This window comes from Ranitomeya variabilis, chromosome 1, assembly GCF_051348905.1.
Source record: "Ranitomeya variabilis isolate aRanVar5 chromosome 1, aRanVar5.hap1, whole genome shotgun sequence".
In the NCBI taxonomy this organism is placed as follows: Eukaryota; Metazoa; Chordata; class Amphibia; order Anura; family Dendrobatidae; genus Ranitomeya; species Ranitomeya variabilis.
In genome coordinates this window covers 34661795-34689684 of record NC_135232.1, presented here as the reverse complement: position 1 = coordinate 34689684, position 27890 = coordinate 34661795, and the positions used below count along the sequence as shown (strand labels likewise).

Here is a 27890-nt window from a genome sequence, read left to right as displayed (position 1 = left end):
CACACATAGATAGAGAGATATATATATATATATATATATATATCTATCTATACACATATGTATACACATATGTATACACACATACATATATATATATATATATATATGTGTATAGATATATATGCGTGTAAAAATATATTATATATATATGTGTTTATATATATATTTTTTTTTTATATGTATATATATTTTTAAAACTCCTTGCAATAACAATGGTGTGTCTCCGTTTAATTTTAGCAATAATTCCCCCACACATGGCCACCTCCCATCCTCCTCTATGGAGCACCAAATAGGGAGCAGTAGGTCTCCATTCTACAATAGAACCCAAAAAGGAGAATGCAAAGAATCGGCGCTCCTCAGGGAGGCTCAGTACAGGCAATGGGCTTTAGTTGAAATGGAAAATCCCTTTAAGTAGTTGTATGCAGGCTGGGGCGGCACGGTCCGTCTTAAGAAAACACACAGAAATCAGCAGTTTCAGGCACTTTAAAGTTCATAGTTTATTTACTGTATAATAAAAAGCTAGTATACAGAGGGAATCCGATACCGGCAGCCGTCATCACTCGCTGCTCCTGTGACTACACGTACAGATCCCACGGGCGCAGGTCAGGGAAGGGGGTGACGTAGCATCAACATATTCTATGTACAGAGCCAAACTATGGAAGAAATGTGACAGGCAACACGGAGCTCGAACAGTAATGTGCTAAAGCCGCAGAATTGTACATACACGCAATTACTTATAGAAATAAAAAAAATAATATATAATTAAAATAAAAAAAGGAATTAATTTTCGGAAGTTTTTACTTCCGTGTGAGAAGCTCCTGTAGTTGTGAACACGGGCATGCAACATTATAACGCCAGGACGCGATCGTGTAGGGGACACTGAAGACATTAAATACAAAACAAACGCACCAAAAATAATAAAATTGGTCACAAAAGAAAAAAAGAAAAAATGTAACAGGACAATGGCGCCATCGGTACATGCCAGTATTAATAATAATGACACATGTAGCACAGCAACTGTAGTTCACATTTCCATGTATGCTTGTGATGGCAAACCCGCAGATCAGAGCCTAAAATGTGCAAGAGATCGGGCCGGACATGGGGCGAACATCCAAAAGACTTAAAAGGGATGCCTTTGTTTTTTGTACATTTTTTTTTACTATACAACTAACTATTTACACTATTTCATGGAATGATCCCCTTCCATCCCCCCAAAAATGGCTTCCAAAAAAAAAAAAAAAAAAAAAAAACCCATGGGACTTTTCTGTGCTAAATAATTAAAATAAATCTACAATAGTCTAGCATTCTAGTAAATTAATTGAGGGGTGGAGGAGAGCAAGTGTTAAATTAGCAGCTTAAAAAGAAGGAAGGGATTTAAAAAAAAAAATGAAAAAATAATTTTTATTTTAATTATTGTGAAGTAACCGGTGTAAGAAATGGGACAGAGTGATCAAGGCTTAGGGGACTCAAAAGGCCTTTTTTTGTGAAACGCATTTCAACAGGATGGTAAACCTCCATGATGGGGGTTGAGGGGTAAAAGAAATAAAATAAATGCCCCACACCCTGCGTGCTTCCATCCAGATCCCAGCGGAGCGGAACAGAACCACGTCTGAGAGGTGCAGAAACGTAAGGAGAACTGGAATGCCAATATGGCAATAAGAAGTGTCCTCTCTGGACAGAAACGCGTCAACGTCCTTGTGAGGCGAGTCAAAAGCAAAATGACTGAAAACGTCAAGCCGAGGCGACTGAATCAACTCTCTCCCGTCCACTGGGTTTCGGTTTCTACTTTGTAAAGGTGGCCACGACGGCCCAGAGGATTTCGCTAGCGTTGGGCTTTATGGCCTCGACTTCAGGATCTAGATCGAGCAGCTGTCGGACTCTCTTCATGGCCAAGTCATACTGGTCGTCTAGGAGCGGGGCGAAGGCATTCTCGATGACGTCTGAGGAGTGGGCTAGGTAGATGAGGGCCAGCAAACGCTTGTCCATGCGGTGAGGGTCCTTCACCCACTTGTCCAGAACGGCTTCTTGCACTCTCTTGATGAGACGCTGCTTGATGTTGTTGTTGGTGAGCGGGTGTGTGGTCATGTCGAACAGCAGGAAGTTTTGTTTCTCGGTTGTCAGGACGCCTTTCTCCACCAGATTCTTGGCCAAACGTTCGCGGACGTTTCGTAACTGAAAATGGAGCTTCAGGGGGTTCCAGGTTTCGCCTGAAAGGAACAAGAAAGGTTAAATATAAGAAAGTCAGCACTCAAGCTTATTTACATAGTATAGAAATATAGGACTTCTAGGCGGTCACAGCGCTCGCTTTACCAGGCCAAAATATGCACTGGGGTGAGGTGGGTGTCCTTTATAATTTCAGGAGGTTCACCACAAATCTGTGCAGCATGTCTCACATGCAGCGAGGCTGTGGCCGCTGACGCATTAAACTTCATCATTGCTGAGGCTGCTGAGATCACAGGACCATATCACCATTACTGAGATCACAGAACCATATCATCATTACTGAGGCTGCTGAGATCACAGAACCATATCATCATTACTGAGGCTGCTGAGATCACAGGACCATATCATCATTACTGAGATCACAGGACCACATCATCATTACTGAGGCTGCTGAGATCACAGGACCATATCATCATTACTGAGATCACAGAACCATATAATTACTGAGGCTGCTGAGATCACAGGACCATATCATCATTACTGAGATCACAGAACCATATCATTACTGAGGCTGCTGAGATCACAGGACCATATCATCATTACTGAGATCACAGAACCATATCATTACTGAGGCTGCTGAGATCACAGGACCATATCATTACTGAGGCTGCTGAGATCAAAGAACAATATCATCATTACTGATGCTGCTGAGATCACAGGACCATATCATCATTACTGATGCTGCTGAGATCACAGGACCATATCATCATTACTGAGATCACAGAACCATATCATCATTACAGAGATCACAGAACCATATCATCATTACTGAGGCTGCTGAGATCACAGAACCATATCATCATTACTGATGCTGCTGAGATCACAGGACCATATCATCATTACTGAGGCTGCTGAGATCACAGGACCATATCATCATTACTGAGATCACAGAACCATATCATCATTACTGAGGCTGCTGAGATCACAGAACCATATCATCATTACTGAGGCTGCTGAGATCACAGAACCATATCATCATTACGGAGATCACAGAACCATATCATCATTACTGAGATCACAGAACCATATCATCATTACTGAGGCTGTTGAGATCACAGGACCATATCATCATTACTGAGGCTGCTGAGATCACAGGACCATATCATCATTACTGAGATCACAGAAACATATCATTACGGAGATTACAGAACCATATCATCATTACTGAGATCACAGAACCATATCATTACTGATGCTGCTGAGATCACAGAACCATGTCATCATTACTGAGGCTGCTGAGATCATAGGACCATATCATCATTACTGAGATCACAGGACCATATTATCATTACTGAGATCACAGGACCATATCATCATTACTGAGGCTGCTGAGATCACAGGACCATATCATCATTACTGAGATCACAGAACCATATCATCATTACTGAGATCACAGGACCATATCATCATTACTGAGGCTGCTGAGATCACAGGACCATATCATCATTACTGAGATCACAGAACCATATTATCATTACTGAGGCTGCTGAGATCACAGGACCATATCATCATTACTGAGATCACAGAACCATATCATCATTACTGAGGCTGCTGAGATCACAGAACCATATCATCATTACTGAGATCACAGGACCATATCATCATTACTGAGATCACAGGACCATATCATTACTGAGGCTGCTGAGATCACAGGACCAAATCATCATTACTGAGATCACAGAACCATATCATTACTGAGGCTGCTGAGATCACAGGACCATATCATCATTACTGAGATCACAGAACCATATCATCATTACTGAGATCACAGGACCATATCATCATTACTGAGGCTGCTGAGATCACAGGACCATATCATCATTACTGAGATCACAGAACCATATCATCATTACTGAGGCTGCTGAGATCACAGGACCATATCATCATTACTGAGATCACAGGACCATATCATCATTACTGAGATCACAGGACCATATCATTACTGAGATCACAGGACCATATCATCATTACTGAGGCTGCTGAGATCACAGGACCATATCATCATTACTGAGATCACAGAACCATATCATCATTACTGAAATAACAGGACCATATCATCATTACTGAGGCTGCTGAGATCACAGGACCATATCATCATTACTGAGATCACAGAACCATATCATCATTACTGAGGCTGCTGAGATCACAGGACCATATCATTACTGAGATCACAGAACCATATCATTACTGAGGCTGTTGAGATCACAGGACCATATCATCATTACTGAAATCACAGAACCATATCATCATTACTGAGGCTGCTGAGATCACAGGACCATATCATCATTACTGAGATCACAGAACCATATCATCATTACTGAGGCTGCTGAGATCACAGGACCATATCATTACTGAGATCACAGAACCATATCATTACTGAGGCTGTTGAGATCACAGGACCATATCATCATTACTGAAATCACAGAACCATATCATCATTACTGAGGCTGCTGAGATCACAGGACCATATCATCATTACTGAGATCACAGAACCATATCATCATTACTGAGGCTGCTGAGATCACAGGACCATAACATCATTACTGAGGTCACAGAACCATACCACCATTACTGATGCTGCTGAGATCACAGAACCATATCATCATTACTGAGGCTGCTGAGATCACAGGACCATATCATCATTACTGAGGATGCTGAGATCACAGGACCATATCATTACTGAGGCTGCTGAGATCACAGGACCATATCATCATTACTGAGATCACAGAACCATATCATTACTGATGCTGCTGAGATCACAGAACCATGTCATCATTACTGAGGCTGCTGAGATCATAGGACCATATCATCATTACTGAGATCACAGGACCATATTATCATTACTGAGATCACAGGACCATATCATCATTACTGAGGCTGCTGAGATCACAGGACCATATCATCATTACTGAGATCACAGAACCATATCATCATTACTGAGATCACAGGACCATATCATCATTACTGAGGCTGCTGAGATCACAGGACCATATCATCATTACTGAGATCACAGAACCATATTATCATTACTGAGGCTGCTGAGATCACAGGACCATATCATCATTACTGAGATCACAGAACCATATCATCATTACTGAGGCTGCTGAGATCACAGAACCATATCATCATTACTGAGATCACAGGACCATATCATCATTACTGAGATCACAGGACCATATCATTACTGAGGCTGCTGAGATCACAGGACCAAATCATCATTACTGAGATCACAGAACCATATCATTACTGAGGCTGCTGAGATCACAGGACCATATCATCATTACTGAGATCACAGAACCATATCATCATTACTGAGATCACAGGACCATATCATCATTACTGAGGCTGCTGAGATCACAGGACCATATCATCATTACTGAGATCACAGAACCATATCATCATTACTGAGGCTGCTGAGATCACAGGACCATATCATCATTACTGAGATCACAGGACCATATCATCATTACTGAGATCACAGGACCATATCATTACTGAGATCACAGGACCATATCATCATTACTGAGGCTGCTGAGATCACAGGACCATATCATCATTACTGAGATCACAGAACCATATCATCATTACTGAGATAACAGGACCATATCATCATTACTGAGGCTGCTGAGATCACAGGACCATATCATCATTACTGAGATCACAGAACCATATCATCATTACTGAGGCTGCTGAGATCACAGGACCATATCATTACTGAGATCACAGAACCATATCATTACTGAGGCTGTTGAGATCACAGGACCATATCATCATTACTGAAATCACAGAACCATATCATCATTACTGAGGCTGCTGAGATCACAGGACCATATCATCATTACTGAGATCACAGAACCATATCATCATTACTGAGGCTGCTGAGATCACAGGACCATATCATTACTGAGATCACAGAACCATATCATTACTGAGGCTGTTGAGATCACAGGACCATATCATCATTACTGAAATCACAGAACCATATCATCATTACTGAGGCTGCTGAGATCACAGGACCATATCATCATTACTGAGATCACAGAACCATATCATCATTACTGAGGCTGCTGAGATCACAGGACCATAACATCATTACTGAGGTCACAGAACCATACCACCATTACTGATGCTGCTGAGATCACAGAACCATATCATCATTACTGAGGCTGCTGAGATCACAGGACCATATCATCATTACTGAGGATGCTGAGATCACAGGACCATATCATTACTGAGGCTGCTGAGATCACAGGACCATATCATCATTACTGAGATCACAGAACCATATCATTACTGAGGCTGCTGAGATCACAGGACCATATCATCATTACTGAGATCACAGAACCATATCATCATTACTGAGGCTGCTGAGATCACAGGACCATATCATTACTGAGATCACAGAACCATATCATTACTGAGGCTGTTGAGATCACAGGACCATATCATCATTACTGAAATCACAGAACCATATCATCATTACTGAGGCTGCTGAGATCACAGGACCATATCATCATTACTGAGATCACAGAACCATATCATCATTACTGAGGCTGCTGAGATCACAGGACCATATCATTACTGAGATCACAGAACCATATCATTACTGAGGCTGTTGAGATCACAGGACCATATCATCATTACTGAAATCACAGAACCATATCATCATTACTGAGGCTGCTGAGATCACAGGACCATATCATCATTACTGAGATCACAGAACCATATCATCATTACTGAGGCTGCTGAGATCACAGGACCATATCATCATTACTGAGGTCACAGAACCATACCACCATTACTGATGCTGCTGAGATCACAGAACCATATCATCATTACTGAGGCTGCTGAGATCACAGGACCATATCATCATTACTGAGGATGCTGAGATCACAGGACCATATCATTACTGAGGCTGCTGAGATCACAGGACCATATCATCATTACTGAGATCACAGAACCATATCATTACTGAGGCTGCTGAGATCACAGGACCATATCATCATTACTGAGATCACAGAACCATATCATCATTACTGAGGCTGCTGAGATCACAGGACCATATCATCATTACTGAGATCACAGAACCATATCATCATTACTGAGGCTGCTGAGATCACAGGACCATATCATCATTACTGAGATCACAGGACCATATCATCATTACTGAGATCACAGAACCATATCATCATTACTGAGGCTGCTGAGATCACAGAACCATATCATTACTGAGGCTGCTGAGATCACAGGACCATATCATCATTACTGAGGCTGCTGAGATCACAGGACCATATCATTACTGAGATCACAGAACCATATAATCATTACTGAGATCACAGGACCATACATCATTACTGAGATCACAGAACCATATCAACATTACTGAGATCACAGGACCATATCATCATTACTGAGGCTGCTGAGATCACAGGACCATATCATCATTACTGAGATCACAGAACCATATCATCATTACTGATGCTGCTGAGATCACAGAACCATATCATCATTACTGAGGCTGCTGAGATCACAGGACCATATCATCATTACTGAGATCACAGGACCATATCATCATTACTGAGATCACAGGACCATATCATCATTACTGAGGCTGCTGAGATCACAGGACCATATCACCATTACTGAGATCACAGAACCATATCATTACTGAGATCACAGAACCATATCATCATTACTGAGATCACAGAACCATATCATCATTACTGAGATCACAGGACCATATCATCATTACTGAGATCACAGAACCATATCATTACTGAGGCTGCTGAGATCACAGGACGATATCATCATTACTGAGATCACAGAACCATATCATTACTGAGGCTGCTGAGATCACAGGACCATATCATCATTACTGAGATCACAGAACCATATCATCATTACTGAGGCTGCTGAGATCACAGGACCATATCATTACTGAGATCACAGAACCATATCATTACTGAGGCTGTTGAGATCACAGGACCATATCATCATTACTGAAATCACAGAACCATATCATCATTACTGAGGCTGCTGAGATCACAGGACCATATCATCATTACTGAGATCACAGAACCATATCATCATTACTGAGATCACAGGACCATAACATCATTACTGAGGTCACAGAACCATACCACCATTACTGATGCTGCTGAGATCACAGAACCATATCATCATTACTGAGGCTGCTGAGATCACAGGACCATATCATCATTACTGAGGATGCTGAGATCACAGGACCATATCATTACTGAGGCTGCTGAGATCACAGGACCATATCATCATTACTGAGATCACAGAACCATATCATTACTGAGGCTGCTGAGATCACAGGACCATATCATCATTACTGAGATCACAGAACCATATCATCATTACTGAGGCTGCTGAGATCACAGGACCATATCATTACTGAGATCACAGAACCATATCATCATTACTGAGGCTGCTGAGATCACAGGACCATATCATCATTACTGAGATCACAGGACCATATCATCATTACTGAGATCACAGAACCATATAATTACTGAGGCTGCTGAGATCACAGGACCATATCATCATTACTGAGATCACAGAACCATATCATTACTGAGGCTGCTGAGATCACAGGACCATATCATCATTACTGAGATCACAGAACCATATCATTACTGAGGCTGCTGAGATCACAGGACCATATCATTACTGAGGCTGCTGAGATCAAAGAACAATATCATCATTACTGATGCTGCTGAGATCACAGGACCATATCATCATTACTGATGCTGCTGAGATCACAGGACCATATCATCATTACTGAGATCACAGAACCATATCATCATTACAGAGATCACAGAACCATATCATCATTACTGAGGCTGCTGAGATCACAGAACCATATCATCATTACTGATGCTGCTGAGATCACAGGACCATATCATCATTACTGAGGCTGCTGAGATCACAGGACCATATCATCATTACTGAGATCACAGAACCATATCATCATTACTGAGGCTGCTGAGATCACAGAACCATATCATCATTACTGAGGCTGCTGAGATCACAGAACCATATCATCATTACGGAGATCACAGAACCATATCATCATTACTGAGATCACAGAACCATATCATCATTACTGAGGCTGTTGAGATCACAGGACCATATCATCATTACTGAGGCTGCTGAGATCACAGGACCATATCATCATTACTGAGATCACAGAAACATATCATTACGGAGATTACAGAACCATATCATCATTACTGAGATCACAGAACCATATCATTACTGATGCTGCTGAGATCACAGAACCATGTCATCATTACTGAGGCTGCTGAGATCATAGGACCATATCATCATTACTGAGATCACAGGACCATATTATCATTACTGAGATCACAGGACCATATCATCATTACTGAGGCTGCTGAGATCACAGGACCATATCATCATTACTGAGATCACAGAACCATATCATCATTACTGAGATCACAGGACCATATCATCATTACTGAGGCTGCTGAGATCACAGGACCATATCATCATTACTGAGATCACAGAACCATATTATCATTACTGAGGCTGCTGAGATCACAGGACCATATCATCATTACTGAGATCACAGAACCATATCATCATTACTGAGGCTGCTGAGATCACAGAACCATATCATCATTACTGAGATCACAGGACCATATCATCATTACTGAGATCACAGGACCATATCATTACTGAGGCTGCTGAGATCACAGGACCAAATCATCATTACTGAGATCACAGAACCATATCATTACTGAGGCTGCTGAGATCACAGGACCATATCATCATTACTGAGATCACAGAACCATATCATCATTACTGAGATCACAGGACCATATCATCATTACTGAGGCTGCTGAGATCACAGGACCATATCATCATTACTGAGATCACAGAACCATATCATCATTACTGAGGCTGCTGAGATCACAGGACCATATCATCATTACTGAGATCACAGGACCATATCATCATTACTGAGATCACAGGACCATATCATTACTGAGATCACAGGACCATATCATCATTACTGAGGCTGCTGAGATCACAGGACCATATCATCATTACTGAGATCACAGAACCATATCATCATTACTGAAATAACAGGACCATATCATCATTACTGAGGCTGCTGAGATCACAGGACCATATCATCATTACTGAGATCACAGAACCATATCATCATTACTGAGGCTGCTGAGATCACAGGACCATATCATTACTGAGATCACAGAACCATATCATTACTGAGGCTGTTGAGATCACAGGACCATATCATCATTACTGAAATCACAGAACCATATCATCATTACTGAGGCTGCTGAGATCACAGGACCATATCATCATTACTGAGATCACAGAACCATATCATCATTACTGAGGCTGCTGAGATCACAGGACCATATCATTACTGAGATCACAGAACCATATCATTACTGAGGCTGTTGAGATCACAGGACCATATCATCATTACTGAAATCACAGAACCATATCATCATTACTGAGGCTGCTGAGATCACAGGACCATATCATCATTACTGAGATCACAGAACCATATCATCATTACTGAGGCTGCTGAGATCACAGGACCATAACATCATTACTGAGGTCACAGAACCATACCACCATTACTGATGCTGCTGAGATCACAGAACCATATCATCATTACTGAGGCTGCTGAGATCACAGGACCATATCATCATTACTGAGGATGCTGAGATCACAGGACCATATCATTACTGAGGCTGCTGAGATCACAGGACCATATCATCATTACTGAGATCACAGAACCATATCATTACTGATGCTGCTGAGATCACAGAACCATGTCATCATTACTGAGGCTGCTGAGATCATAGGACCATATCATCATTACTGAGATCACAGGACCATATTATCATTACTGAGATCACAGGACCATATCATCATTACTGAGGCTGCTGAGATCACAGGACCATATCATCATTACTGAGATCACAGAACCATATCATCATTACTGAGATCACAGGACCATATCATCATTACTGAGGCTGCTGAGATCACAGGACCATATCATCATTACTGAGATCACAGAACCATATTATCATTACTGAGGCTGCTGAGATCACAGGACCATATCATCATTACTGAGATCACAGAACCATATCATCATTACTGAGGCTGCTGAGATCACAGAACCATATCATCATTACTGAGATCACAGGACCATATCATCATTACTGAGATCACAGGACCATATCATTACTGAGGCTGCTGAGATCACAGGACCAAATCATCATTACTGAGATCACAGAACCATATCATTACTGAGGCTGCTGAGATCACAGGACCATATCATCATTACTGAGATCACAGAACCATATCATCATTACTGAGATCACAGGACCATATCATCATTACTGAGGCTGCTGAGATCACAGGACCATATCATCATTACTGAGATCACAGAACCATATCATCATTACTGAGGCTGCTGAGATCACAGGACCATATCATCATTACTGAGATCACAGGACCATATCATCATTACTGAGATCACAGGACCATATCATTACTGAGATCACAGGACCATATCATCATTACTGAGGCTGCTGAGATCACAGGACCATATCATCATTACTGAGATCACAGAACCATATCATCATTACTGAGATAACAGGACCATATCATCATTACTGAGGCTGCTGAGATCACAGGACCATATCATCATTACTGAGATCACAGAACCATATCATCATTACTGAGGCTGCTGAGATCACAGGACCATATCATTACTGAGATCACAGAACCATATCATTACTGAGGCTGTTGAGATCACAGGACCATATCATCATTACTGAAATCACAGAACCATATCATCATTACTGAGGCTGCTGAGATCACAGGACCATATCATCATTACTGAGATCACAGAACCATATCATCATTACTGAGGCTGCTGAGATCACAGGACCATATCATTACTGAGATCACAGAACCATATCATTACTGAGGCTGTTGAGATCACAGGACCATATCATCATTACTGAAATCACAGAACCATATCATCATTACTGAGGCTGCTGAGATCACAGGACCATATCATCATTACTGAGATCACAGAACCATATCATCATTACTGAGGCTGCTGAGATCACAGGACCATAACATCATTACTGAGGTCACAGAACCATACCACCATTACTGATGCTGCTGAGATCACAGAACCATATCATCATTACTGAGGCTGCTGAGATCACAGGACCATATCATCATTACTGAGGATGCTGAGATCACAGGACCATATCATTACTGAGGCTGCTGAGATCACAGGACCATATCATCATTACTGAGATCACAGAACCATATCATTACTGAGGCTGCTGAGATCACAGGACCATATCATCATTACTGAGATCACAGAACCATATCATCATTACTGAGGCTGCTGAGATCACAGGACCATATCATTACTGAGATCACAGAACCATATCATTACTGAGGCTGTTGAGATCACAGGACCATATCATCATTACTGAAATCACAGAACCATATCATCATTACTGAGGCTGCTGAGATCACAGGACCATATCATCATTACTGAGATCACAGAACCATATCATCATTACTGAGGCTGCTGAGATCACAGGACCATATCATTACTGAGATCACAGAACCATATCATTACTGAGGCTGTTGAGATCACAGGACCATATCATCATTACTGAAATCACAGAACCATATCATCATTACTGAGGCTGCTGAGATCACAGGACCATATCATCATTACTGAGATCACAGAACCATATCATCATTACTGAGGCTGCTGAGATCACAGGACCATATCATCATTACTGAGGTCACAGAACCATACCACCATTACTGATGCTGCTGAGATCACAGAACCATATCATCATTACTGAGGCTGCTGAGATCACAGGACCATATCATCATTACTGAGGATGCTGAGATCACAGGACCATATCATTACTGAGGCTGCTGAGATCACAGGACCATATCATCATTACTGAGATCACAGAACCATATCATTACTGAGGCTGCTGAGATCACAGGACCATATCATCATTACTGAGATCACAGAACCATATCATCATTACTGAGGCTGCTGAGATCACAGGACCATATCATCATTACTGAGATCACAGAACCATATCATCATTACTGAGGCTGCTGAGATCACAGGACCATATCATCATTACTGAGATCACAGGACCATATCATCATTACTGAGATCACAGAACCATATCATCATTACTGAGGCTGCTGAGATCACAGAACCATATCATTACTGAGGCTGCTGAGATCACAGGACCATATCATCATTACTGAGGCTGCTGAGATCACAGGACCATATCATTACTGAGATCACAGAACCATATAATCATTACTGAGATCACAGGACCATACATCATTACTGAGATCACAGAACCATATCAACATTACTGAGATCACAGGACCATATCATCATTACTGAGGCTGCTGAGATCACAGGACCATATCATCATTACTGAGATCACAGAACCATATCATCATTACTGATGCTGCTGAGATCACAGAACCATATCATCATTACTGAGGCTGCTGAGATCACAGGACCATATCATCATTACTGAGATCACAGGACCATATCATCATTACTGAGATCACAGGACCATATCATCATTACTGAGGCTGCTGAGATCACAGGACCATATCACCATTACTGAGATCACAGAACCATATCATTACTGAGATCACAGAACCATATCATCATTACTGAGATCACAGAACCATATCATCATTACTGAGATCACAGGACCATATCATCATTACTGAGATCACAGAACCATATCATTACTGAGGCTGCTGAGATCACAGGACGATATCATCATTACTGAGATCACAGAACCATATCATTACTGAGGCTGCTGAGATCACAGGACCATATCATCATTACTGAGATCACAGAACCATATCATCATTACTGAGGCTGCTGAGATCACAGGACCATATCATTACTGAGATCACAGAACCATATCATTACTGAGGCTGTTGAGATCACAGGACCATATCATCATTACTGAAATCACAGAACCATATCATCATTACTGAGGCTGCTGAGATCACAGGACCATATCATCATTACTGAGATCACAGAACCATATCATCATTACTGAGATCACAGGACCATAACATCATTACTGAGGTCACAGAACCATACCACCATTACTGATGCTGCTGAGATCACAGAACCATATCATCATTACTGAGGCTGCTGAGATCACAGGACCATATCATCATTACTGAGGATGCTGAGATCACAGGACCATATCATTACTGAGGCTGCTGAGATCACAGGACCATATCATCATTACTGAGATCACAGAACCATATCATTACTGAGGCTGCTGAGATCACAGGACCATATCATCATTACTGAGATCACAGAACCATATCATCATTACTGAGGCTGCTGAGATCACAGGACCATATCATTACTGAGATCACAGAACCATATCATCATTACTGAGGCTGCTGAGATCACAGGACCATATCATCATTACTGAGATCACAGGACCATATCATCATTACTGAGATCACAGAACCATATCATCATTACTGAGGCTGCTGAGATCACAGAACCATATCATTACTGAGGCTGCTGAGATCACAGGACCATATCATCATTACTGAGGCTGCTGAGATCACAGGACCATATCATTACTGAGATCACAGAACCATATAATCATTACTGAGATCACAGGACCATACATCATTACTGAGATCACAGAACCATATCAACATTACTGAGATCACAGGACCATATCATCATTACTGAGGCTGCTGAGATCACAGGACCATATCATCATTACTGAGATCACAGAACCATATCATCATTACTGATGCTGCTGAGATCACAGAACCATATCATCATTACTGAGGCTGCTGAGATCACAGGACCATATCATCATTACTGAGATCACAGGACCATATCATCATTACTGAGATCACAGGACCATATCATCATTACTGAGGCTGCTGAGATCACAGGACCATATCACCATTACTGAGATCACAGAACCATATCATTACTGAGATCACAGAACCATATCATCATTACTGAGATCACAGAACCATATCATCATTACTGAGATCACAGGACCATATCATCATTACTGAGGCTGCTGAGATCATAGGACCATATCATCATTACTGAGGCTGCTGAGATCACAGAACCATATCATCATTACTGAGGCTGCTGAGATCACAGAACAATATCATCATTACTGAGGCTGCTGAGATCACAGGACCATATCATCATTACTGAGGCAGCTGAGATCACAGAACCATATCATCATTACTGAGGCTGCTGAGATCACAGGACCATATCATTACTGAGATCACAGAACCATATAATCATTACTGAGATCACAGGACCATATCATCATTACTGAGATCACAGAACCAGATCATCATTACTGAGGCTGCTGAGATCACAGAACCATATCATTACTGAGGCTGCTGAGATCACAGGACCATATCATCATTACTGAGGCTGCTGAGATCACAGGACCATATCATTACTGAGATCACAGAACCATATAATCATTACTGAGATCACAGGACCATACATCATTACTGAGATCACAGAACCATATCATCATTACTGAGATCACAGGACCATATCATCATTACTGAGGCTGCTGAGATCACAGGACCATATCATCATTACTGAGATCACAGAACCATATCATCATTACTGATGCTGCTGAGATCACAGAACCATATCATCATTACTGAGGCTGCTGAGATCACAGGACCATATCATCATTACTGAGATCAGAGGACCATATCATCATTACTGAGATCACAGGACCATATCATCATTACTGAGGCTGCTGAGATCACAGGACCATATCATCATTACTGAGATCACAGAACCATATCATTACTGAGATCACAGAACCATATCATCATTACTGAGATCACAGAACCATATCATCATTACTGAGGCTGCTGAGATCACAGGACCATATCATTATTACTGAGATCACAGAACCATATCATCATTACTGAGCGCACAGAACCATGTCATCATTACTGAGGCTGCTGAGATCACAGGACCATATCATCATTACTGAGATCACAGAACCATGTCATCATTACTGAGGCTGCTGAGATCACAGGACCATATCATCATTACTGAGATCACAGAACCATATCATCATTACTGAGGCTGCTGAGATCACAGGACCGTATCATCATTGCTGAGATCACAGGACCATATCATCATTACTGAGGCTGCTGAGATCACAGAACCATATCATCATTACTGAGGCTGCTGAGATCACAGGACCATAACATCATTACTGAGGCTGCTGAGATCACAGAACCATATCATCATTACTGAGGCTGCTGAGATCACAGGACCATATCATTACGGAGGCTGCTGAGATCACAGAACCTTATCATTACTGAGGCTGCTGAGATCACAGAACCATATCATCATTACTGAGATCACAGGACCACATCATCATTACTGAGGCGGCTGAGATCACAGAACCATATCATCATTACTGAGGCTGCTGAGATCACAGAACCATATCATCATTACTGAGGCTGCTGAGATCACAGGACCATATCATTACTGAGGCTGCTGAGATCACAGAACCATATCATCATTACTGAGGCTGCTGAGATCACAGAACCATATCATCATTACTGAGATCACAGGACCATATCATCATTACTGAGGCTGCTGAGATCACAGGACCATATCATCATTACTGAGATCACAGAACCATATCATCATTACTGATGCTGCTGAGATCACAGAACCATATCATCATTACTGAGGCTGCTGAGATCACAGGACCATATCATCATTACTGAGGCTGCTGAGATCACAGGACCATATCATCATTACTGAGATCACAGAACCATATCATCATTACTGATGCTGCTGAGATCACAGAACCATATCATCATTACTGAGGCTGCTGAGATCACAGGACCATATCATCATTACTGAGGCTGCTGAGATCACAGGACCATATCATTACTGAGGCTGCTGAGATCACAGAACCTTATCATTACTGAGGCTGCTGAGATCACAGAACCATATCATCATTACTGAGATCACAGGACCATATCATCATTACTGAGGCGGCTGAGATCACAGAACCATATCATCATTACTGAGGCTGCTGAGATCACAGAACCATATCATCATTACTGAGGCTGCTGAGATCACAGGACCATATCATTACTGAGGCTGCTGAGATCACAGAACCATATCATCATTACTGAGGCTGCTGAGATCACAGAACCATATCATCATTACTGAGATCACAGGACCATATCATCATTACTGAGGCTGCTGAGATCACAGGACCATATCATCATTACTGAGATCACAGAACCATATCATCATTACTGAGATCACAGAACCATATCATAATTACGGAGGCTGCTGAGATCACAGGACCATATCATCATTACTGAGATCACAGAACCATATCATCATTACTGTGGCTGCTGAGATCACAGGACCATATCATTACTGAGGCTGCTGAGATCATAGGACCATATCATCATTACTGAGATCACAGAACCATATCAGAATTACTGAGGCTGCTGAGATCACAGGACCATATCATCATTACTGAGATCACAGAACCATATCATCATTACTGAGATCACAGGACCATATCATTACTGTGGCTGCTGAGTTCACAGGACCATATCATCATTACTGAGATCACAGGACCATATCATCATTACTGAGATCACAGAACCATATCATCATTACTGAGATCACAGAACCATATCATCATTACTGAGATCACAGAACCATATCATCATTACTGAGATCACAGGACCATATCATCATTACTGAGGCTGCTGAGATCATAGGACCATATCATCATTACTGAGATCACAGAACCATATCATCATTACTGAGATCACAGGACCATATCATCATTACTGAGGCGGCTGAGATCACAGAACCATATCATCATTACTGAGGCTGCTGAGATCACAGAACCATATCATCATTACTGAGGCTGCTGAGATCTCAGGACCATATCATTACTGAGGCTGCTGAGATCACAGAACCATATCATCATTACTGAGGCTGCTGAGATCACAGAACCATATCATCATTACTGAGATCACAGGACCATATCATCATTACTGAGGCTGCTGAGATCACAGGACCATATCATCATTACTGAGGCTGCTGAGATCACAGAACCATATCATCATTACTGAGGCTGCTGAGATCACAGGACCATATCATCATTACTGAGGCTGCTGAGATCACAGGACCATATCATCATTACTGAGATCACAGAACCATATCATCATTACTGAGATCACAGGACCATATCATCATTACTGAGGCTGCTGAGATCACAGGACCATATCATCATTACTGAGGCTGCTGAGATCACAGAACCATATCATCATTACTGAGGCTGCTGAGATCACAGGACCATATCATCATTACTGAGGCTGCTGAGATCACAGAACCATATCATCATTACTGATGCTGCTGAGATCACAGAACCATATCATCATTACTGAGGCTGCTGAGATCACAGGACCATATCATCATTACTGAGGCTGCTGAGATCACAGGACCATATCATCATTACTGAGGCTGCTGAGATCACAGGACCATATCATTACTGAGGCTGCTGAGATCACAGAACCTTATCATTACTGAGGCTGCTGAGATCACAGAACCATATCATCATTACTGAGATCACAGGACCATATCATCATTACTGAGGCGGCTGAGATCACAGAACCATATCATCATTACTGAGGCTGCTGAGATCACAGAACCATATCATCATTACTGAGGCTGCTGAGATCACAGGACCATATCATTACTGAGGCTGCTGAGATCACAGAACCATATCATCATTACTGAGGCTGCTGAGATCACAGAACCATATCATCATTACTGAGATCACAGGACCATATCATCATTACTGAGGCTGCTGAGATCACAGGACCATATCATCATTACTGAGATCACAGAACCATATCATCATTACTGAGATCACAGAACCATATCATAATTACGGAGGCTGCTGAGATCACAGGACCATATCATCATTACTGAGATCACAGAACCATATCATCATTACTGTGGCTGCTGAGATCACAGGACCATATCATTACTGAGGCTGCTGAGATCATAGGACCATATCATCATTACTGAGATCACAGAACCATATCAGAATTACTGAGGCTGCTGAGATCACAGGACCATATCATCATTACTGAGATCACAGAACCATATCATCATTACTGAGATCACAGGACCATATCATTACTGTGGCTGCTGAGTTCACAGGACCATATCATCATTACTGAGATCACAGGACCATATCATCATTACTGAGATCACAGAACCATATCATCATTACTGAGATCACAGAACCATATCATCATTACTGAGATCACAGAACCATATCATCATTACTGAGATCACAGGACCATATCATCATTACTGAGGCTGCTGAGATCATAGGACCATATCATCATTACTGAGATCACAGAACCATATAATTACTGAGGCTGCTGAGATCACAGGACCATATCATCATTACTGAGATCACAGAACCATATCATCATTACTGAGGCTGCTGAGATCACAGGACCATATAATTACTGTGGCTGCTGAGATCACAGAACCATATCATCATTACTGAGGCTGCTGAGATCACAGGACCATATCATCATTATTGAGGCTGCTGAGATCACAGGACCATATCATCATTACTGAGATCACAGGACCATATCATCATTACTGAGATCACAGGACCATATCATCATTACTGAGAACACAGAACCATATCATCATTACTGAGGCTGCTGGCATCACAGAACCATATCATCATTACTGAGGCTGCTGGCATCACAGAACCATATCATCATTACTGAGGCTGCCGAGATCACAGGACCATATCATTACTGAGGCTGCTGAGATCACAGAACCATATCATCATTACTGAGGCTGCTGAGATCACAGAACAATATCATCATTACTGAGGCTGCTGAGATCACAGAACCATATCATCATTACTGAGGCTGCTGAGATCACAGGGCCATATCCTCATTACTGAGGCTGCTGAGATCACAGAACCATATCATCATTATTGAGATCACAGAACCATATCATCATTACTGAGGCTGCTGAGATCACAGAACCATATCATCATTACTGAGGCTGCTGAGATCACAGGACCATATCATCATTACTGAGATCACAGAACCATATCATCATTACTGAGATCACAGAACCATATCATCATTACTGAGGCTGCTGAGATCACAGAACCATATCATCATTCCTGAAGCTGCTGAGATCACAGGACCATATCATGTAGTTCAGTGGACAGTCCTATTCAGAGACCGTCTTTCCTGTATGACTGTGCATGCAGAGATCGCTGTCAATCACTGGTAACAGCACCCACTGGACTCATGTGCTCAAATATCAAGTATTTCAATGAGTAAAATACAAGTTATACTGAATCTTTCCCAGATATCATTCTGCTCGGCATCTCCTCCTCTATACCACGCAGGTCCACAGATTGGAGCTTATGTACTATGTGGCGGGTTACCTTTAACCATGCAATTTACAGTCATGGACAAAAATTGAGAATGAGGCAAATATTAATTTTTCCAAAGTCTACTGCTTCATTTTTTCTAATGGCAATTTGCATATACTCCTGAATGTCAGAGTGATCAGCTTAACAGCAATTACTGTACTTGCAGAGTCAATATTTGCCCAGAAAATGAACTTTAACCCCCAAAACACATTTCAACATCATTGCAGTCCTGCCTTAAAAGGAGCAGCTAACATCGTTTTAGTGATTGATCCATTAACACAGGTGTGGGTGTTGATGAGGACAGGGCTGGCGATCAATCAGTCATGATTACGTAAGAATGACATCACTGGACACTTTAAAAGGAGGCTGGTGCTTGGTATCATTGTTTTTCTTCAGTTAACCATGGTTATCTCTTTAGAAACACGTGCAGCCATCATTGCACTGCACAAAAATGGCCGAACAGGGAAGAGTATCGCAGCTACAAAGATTGCACCTCAGTCAACAATCTATCGCATCATCAAGAACTTCAAGGAGAGAGCTTCCATTGTTGTCAAAAAGGCTCCAGGGTGCCCAAGAAAGACCAGCAAGCGCCAGGACCGTATCTTAAAACTGTTTCAGCTGCGGGATCGGACTACCAGCAGTGCCGAGCTTGCTCAGGAATGGCAGCAGGCTGGTGCGAGTGCTTCTGCACGCACTGTGAGGCAGAGACTCTTTGAGCAAGGCCTGGTTTCAAGGAGGGCAGCAAAGAAGCCACTTCTCTCCAGAAAAAACATCAGGGACCGACTGATATTCTGCAAAAGGTACAGGGAGTGCTGAGGACTGGGGCAAAGTCATTTTCTCTGATGAATCCCCTTTTCGATTGTTTGGGACATCTGGAAACCAGCTTATTCGGAGAAGAAGAGGTGAGCGCTACCACCAGTCTTGTCTCATGCCAACTGTAAAGCATCCTGAAACCATTCATGTGTGGGGTTGCTTCTCAGCCAAGGGAATCGGCTCACTCACAGTCTTGCCTAAAAACACAGCCATGAATAAAGAATGGTACCAGAATGTCCTCCAAGAGCAACTTCTCCCAACCGTCCAAGAGCAGTTTGGCGCCCATCAATGCCTTTTCCAGCATGATGGAGCACCTTGCCATAAAGCAAAGGTGATAGCTAAATGGCTCATGGAACAAAACAGAGATTTTGGGTCCATGGCCTGGAAACTCCCCAGATCCCATTGAGAACTTGTGGTCAATCATCAAGAGACGGGTGGACAAACAAAAACCAACAAATTCTGGCAAAATGCAAGCATTGATTATGCAAGAATGGACTGCTATCAGTCAGGATTTGGTCCAGAAGTTGATTGAGAGCATGCCAGGGAGAATTGCAGAGGTCTTGAAGAAGAAGGGTCAACACTGCAAATATTGACTTGCTGCATTAACTCATTCTAACTGTCAATATAACCTATTGGTACTCATAATATGATTGCAATTATATTTCTGTATGTGATATAAACATCAGACAAACACTAATAAAAGCCAGAGGGCAGCAGATCACGTGAAAATATAATTTTGGTGTCATTCTCAAACATTTTGGCCATGACTGTATATCTGGACATTATCAGCTCCGTCCAGACAGCCCCACTTCTGTATTGGGTTTGATACAGACAGAACACTTTATCCCTCTTTTAGTGATGTTAGGAAGGAGTTTGTATGTTGGGCTCACCCCTCCGTCTGCCGCAGCCATGGATGAGGGGGCTAGCTCTGGTTTAACCCTGGCAGCCAGCCCCCTCCATCACATTCCCACAGAGGGCACAAAGTCTGATGCGAGACTGGAGCTGCTGGGCCACGGATATCTGGCCACGGCTGGAGCCTTCGTGAATGGAATTTTATCTCGCTTATCCCCTTATAAAGACAACGTCACTCAGGACATAAAGAATCTTACCGCTAAGAAGTTCAATCCAGCTCTGAACCGTCTCTGGGGTCGGGGTTTCTTTTATGTGTTTTAAGGCTTCGTCGAGCATAACGTCTCCTGTGGGGGCATCAGATTTACAGATAACCTGCAAGATAGAAATACTGAAAGGTCAGAGACAGAAGCCATCGCACGTCATGGTACAGCCATGTGGGAGAGGTGGACAAAGTGTACTCTTAGAGGACGGCTGGGAGAATAATTCATGATTTAACAAGTTCCTCGATTTCGATTTTTGTCCCCTCGCCCAGGGCGGCAAACCGGGAGCGGCAAGCTGGGAACCGCAAAGCGGCCGGATTGGGCCAAACATCTGTGTGAGGAGTTGGAGGAATGATCTGATCAGAAGGAGTCCGGTGAGAAATGGCTGCCTCTCACATTTAGCAGGCGGAGCACATCTCTGCTAAAATTATACAAAACTAAGTCCAATAATATCCCTACAAGAAGCGCCCCTTCCACCACCTCACAGGGGTACGCTCCGTTCATCTCCCCACGCTCCGTCCTAATACTTGTCCCTGTCGCCAGTCCTGTTGCCCCAGCATTGCTCAGTGTCCGGGTTCATTCACGGAAGCAGATAATCGATTAAACGATGACGGATGCGATCGTAACACATAACGAGCAACAACGTCGCGTTTACACGGGATGGTGGAATAGTGAGCGTTAAACAGCCGGCTCCGGTCACCCCTGGGTGTCTAGGATGGTGAACGTTTGCTCGGAAATATGGCGGCATTATTACTGTACTAGGAGAATCCCATGGGAAAATATCACTAATTACCATTATGTCCTGTAGCGGTCTTTCCTTGCATATAATTAGGAGGGATGAGGGGTGTGGATGGGGCCCTTTAAAATACCTAGAAACATAGCTCAGCGATCTTCCAATCTAGTCCTTAGCCAGGTGCACGGCCATATTAGAAAGTGAGTAACGAGCATAAAAGGTTAATACCGAACACAGTGAATGGACATAAAACATAAGGTAATGTCCGAAATAAAAACCAGCTACCCATGAGTAAGGCACTACGGTTTTAACGCGTTAGTTTTGCAGAATAGACACGACCATTTTATGACAAAGATGTGCTTTGCACACTGTCCCCCGGTCCGGCGCTGAGTCTCTGACGCTGCTCCCAGTGTCTGGGACTGGTTGATGGGTCAGCTCCACTGCCAATCAATGAGCTCGGCCAGTAAAGACTGAACGCCCTGCTCAGAGCCAGGGTGGATTGATTTAAATCACGCCGATTTAAATCATGATTTAAATCACGATTTAAATCAAAAGATTTTTTTCTATTTAAATCGGATCGATTTAAATCATGATTTTAATCATGATTTAAATCACTGATTTAAATCAAAAGGTTTTTTTTAATATAAATCACGATTAAAATGAGAAGTGAGAGCAGTGCGCATGTGCGCCCATAGTTACACGGACGAAACTAGGGGCAACGATCTAACGCCAGGGTGAGGGGGGGACCCCAAAGTAAGTAAAAATCTTTTTTGTTTTACTATATGGCAATAGGTAGGTGTTTAAAAGCAGCATGTCTTAATTGTATAAACTATTAATAGCCTCCACATTTTGTTCATACTGCCCCTTTAATTCCACACTTCTAGCTTGGTTTCACTTTTGGTTTAGTTTCTTTTTCCATTCAGTTGACATGCCCAAACTTGTTGGATAGTCAGCATCCTACAGAAACCTCTGGAAGAGCATGGCATTGTGAATGTTACACATATACAGCCTTTATTCTACTGAGTTAAACAACTCAGCTTTATCTCATGATGGAAGAACCTTTGGATGGTAAAATATTTTCCTCAAAAAGCAGTTTATTGAAAAAAATCCGATTTAAATCAAAAAAATCCGATTTAAATCAAAAAAATCCGATTTTTTTGATTTTTTTTAAAAAACATTGATTTTTATCCACCCTGCTCAGAGCTCCCGATTGGCTGCTGCAGTGTTGCCATGACGCCAGCACCGCAGCCGCCCCTGGAAACTGTAAGCAGCGGTAGAGAGTCAGCGCCGGACCCAGCCACAGTGAGTAAAGTGCAGTTTGTTTATGTGGCCCCGATAATGTATCCGTTTCACGAGCGAGAAGACGCACAGGCTGACAATTCCCGTCAGCTCCATATGTATCACTCTCGTACCTTTCTTGCTAGGAGACTTTTACGCCTCATTCCGCCGACTTCCAGGGTGATGCGCCCTCTGAACGCCAGCTCGATCAGCATGCACCCTCGTAGACCAGCTGATATGCAGTCGTTCCAGAAGGATGTGTAGCCCTGCGAGAGAAAACACAAAAGACTGGGTGATAACCAGAGATCGGGGTCATGGCCGGCAGGCAGGGGTATAATGCTCAGTCACTCCGGACAGGTGCAGAAACCAATGAGCAGATGATCTCCATCCCCGGGACCATGAGAGGTTGGGAAACCTCCGCTCCCTCCAGAGGTCCATGCTCAGGATCACGGGGGTCCCATCTGTCAGACTCCCAGCAAATCATAAGATATAACTTTGGAATCTGGGAACAGCCCCTTTATTTATAACTCTGCGTTTTGCCGCAGCCAGATCTCGTGGGAACCTATAGCTATGGACACATTCACAATCATCATCCTCCTTCTTACCCACCAGGACAACCCCCACGCGCATTAGATAAGTGGTCAATGCTGACAAAATGGGCAGCTTCAGCCAGGAGGACCCCTAAACATCAGGTCTTGTGCTGTAATCTGTTGCACTAATACATTACAGGGGTTCAGCGGAGCTGCTAGGAGAAGGACTGCCGACATGCTTACTGACTGTTTCCAGCAAAACCAGTTGTAAATGTGACTGTGGAATGAGAGCATTTTCTCCAGCGTGATCCGGAAGCGGCAGTGCCTGTGGTGTAATACAAGGTGCCCACAGTAATGCGTGCAGCGATGTAATAACACGCAGGATGGTCACCGTGGCAGGTTGCTAGGCGACCAGTGAATCGCTGTACAATGGCTGGATTCTTCCTGCAGCTGTTATTTCCCTTATCTGGCCGTGTTGTCTAGTCTTACTTCCTGAGGAAATATTCAAGGACGCAAAGCAGGAGCCGAGCGAGGGAATAGAACGTTATTCCGATGCTGGGGATGCTTTACTGGGCTGTATAGCAGGGGCCCCCAGTGAGCCACTATGCAGGATCAGCACAACCGTCATGGCTCCCTTATACCCAGCCTGATCTTTTATGGGGAAGCGTCTTTTATAAGACCACCCAGTCTGAAAGATTTTATTAAACTCTGGAAACAAAACTTCTTCCTGGCGGCCTGCAAGGATTAATGGCGTAAACGGCATCTCTCCATGTTGCAAACCGAGGCTTCTGGTGTCCAACGGCGGCACAAGCAGCCCATAAACCTGTGTATGATGACGCGGATACTGCAGAAATAAAACAGTGCAGATGGCCCAGGGGAGATCGAGTGGACTGCAGGCAAACAGCATTGTGTAAAGGACACCATGATGACACCCGAGGGCCCCAGTAATGAAATCTAAGGGCCCCAGTAAGTTACCTGCAATGAGCGACAATCTGCAATGAGCAACAACACTGTTCTAAAGCCAAATTGGTTGAGAGATGAAAACCATTGAACTCAACTAATGTTGTGATGCTGAACACGAATATGATGCTTACATTAGCAGATCAACAGGTTGTCCGCTGCTGCCCAGGGTGATTGCTGCGGGGGGCTCTGGCAAGATTTTGTGAAAGGCCAGAGCCCTCTGGCAGTTCGTCCAGCCGCCGGAATCTCGGGAGATGAGATTTCAGCGCTGAGATCTTATCTCTAGAGATCTTGGTCCCAAGATCTCCATCTGTGCATGCGCCGCCTCCCGGCGGCCATTTTCCCGAAGTCCACCGCACAGAAAAGCATGGACGAACTGCTGGGAGCCTCTGGCCTTTCACAAAATGTCAGCAGAGCCCCCCGCAGCACCGGAGACACCCCCGTAGCACAGGAGCCCCCCTGCAGCACAGGACACATGCACACCCCCTCATCCCAGCCTGCAGCAACGCTCCACTCCTGCCTCCTCCAGCAGCGACCCTGATCCACCACAGCCACAACCCCCGGAAAGCAACAAGACGCATGGATTATAAGAAGCCCCACCAATTTATTAAAAAAAAGTTTTTTTCCTATTTTTCTCCTCAAAATTTGGGGTGCGTTTTATAATCTGGAGCGTCTTAGAAAGCGAAGAATACGGGATATACCGTATTTTTCGGACTACAAGACGCACTTTTTCCCCCCCAAAAAAAGGGGGGAAAATGGGGGGTGCGTCTAATAGTCGCAATGCAGGCTTACCGTGGCGGCAGAGGTACGGTGGCAGAGATGTGGTGGCAGAGGTGCGGCGGCAGACGTGTGGGGATGAGGAGGTGCAGTGAGCGGGGTCCCTTTCCCCGGTGAGGTGATGCAGCAGCCCGGTAAGCAGCAGAGCCGGGTGAATCCTGTTAGCGGTGGTGGCGGCCATCTTCCGGAGGCCGCGCGTGCGCAGATGGAGCGCTCCGCTTCCCGGGGCTTCAGGAAAATGGCCGTGGGATGCCGTGCGTGCGCAGATGGGGATCACGGCGGCCATTTTCCTGAAGTTCGTGGCTGCTGCATCACCTCACCGGGGAAAGGGACCCCTCTGACGCCGCACCTCCTCATCCCAGCACCTCCTCATCCCAGCACCTCCTCATCCCAGCACCTCCTCATCCCAGCACCTCCTCATCCCAGCACCTCCTCATCCCAGCACCTCTGCCGGTAACCAGTGCTGCAACCCTCCCATGGACACCAGGCCGTGGCGTCGCCCACCTAAGCAGGAAGGGACCCTGCTCAGGTGCACGCCGTACCGCATCACCCCACCTCTGCCGACACCATGCCTCCTGTGACCCTGCTCTGCCACCGCCAGCCCTCAGGTAAGATACTGTAAATTCGGACAATAAGACGGACCCCCATCTTATAAAAAATCTTTTTTTCTGCAATTTTCACCCCAAATTTGGGGTGCGCCTTATGGTCCGGTGCTTCTTATAGTCCGAAAAATACGGTATATTATATATATATAGTACTTTATAAATGCTCTGTGTAAGGTATACAGGTTTAGGATTTTTTACCTTGCTTCCTTAGCATAGTA

At 43.3% G+C, this 27890-nt stretch overlaps 1 protein-coding gene across 1 annotated transcript in view; it reads right to left on the bottom strand.

The window, feature by feature from the left end:
* Window positions 1-472: 472 nt before the first annotated feature.
* The window catches only part of GOLPH3 (golgi phosphoprotein 3), a 35377-nt gene continuing 7959 nt past the window's right edge, over window positions 473-27890 (bottom strand). Inside the window, exons 2-4 of the mRNA XM_077282061.1 lie at window positions 24935-25066; window positions 22787-22901; window positions 473-2207 (exon numbers count right to left, since the gene is read on the bottom strand). Of these exons, the coding sequence (XP_077138176.1) occupies window positions 1783-2207; window positions 22787-22901; window positions 24935-25066 (672 nt within the window). The 3' untranslated portion in view covers window positions 473-1782. The remainder of the gene's footprint in view (window positions 2208-22786; window positions 22902-24934; window positions 25067-27890) is intronic.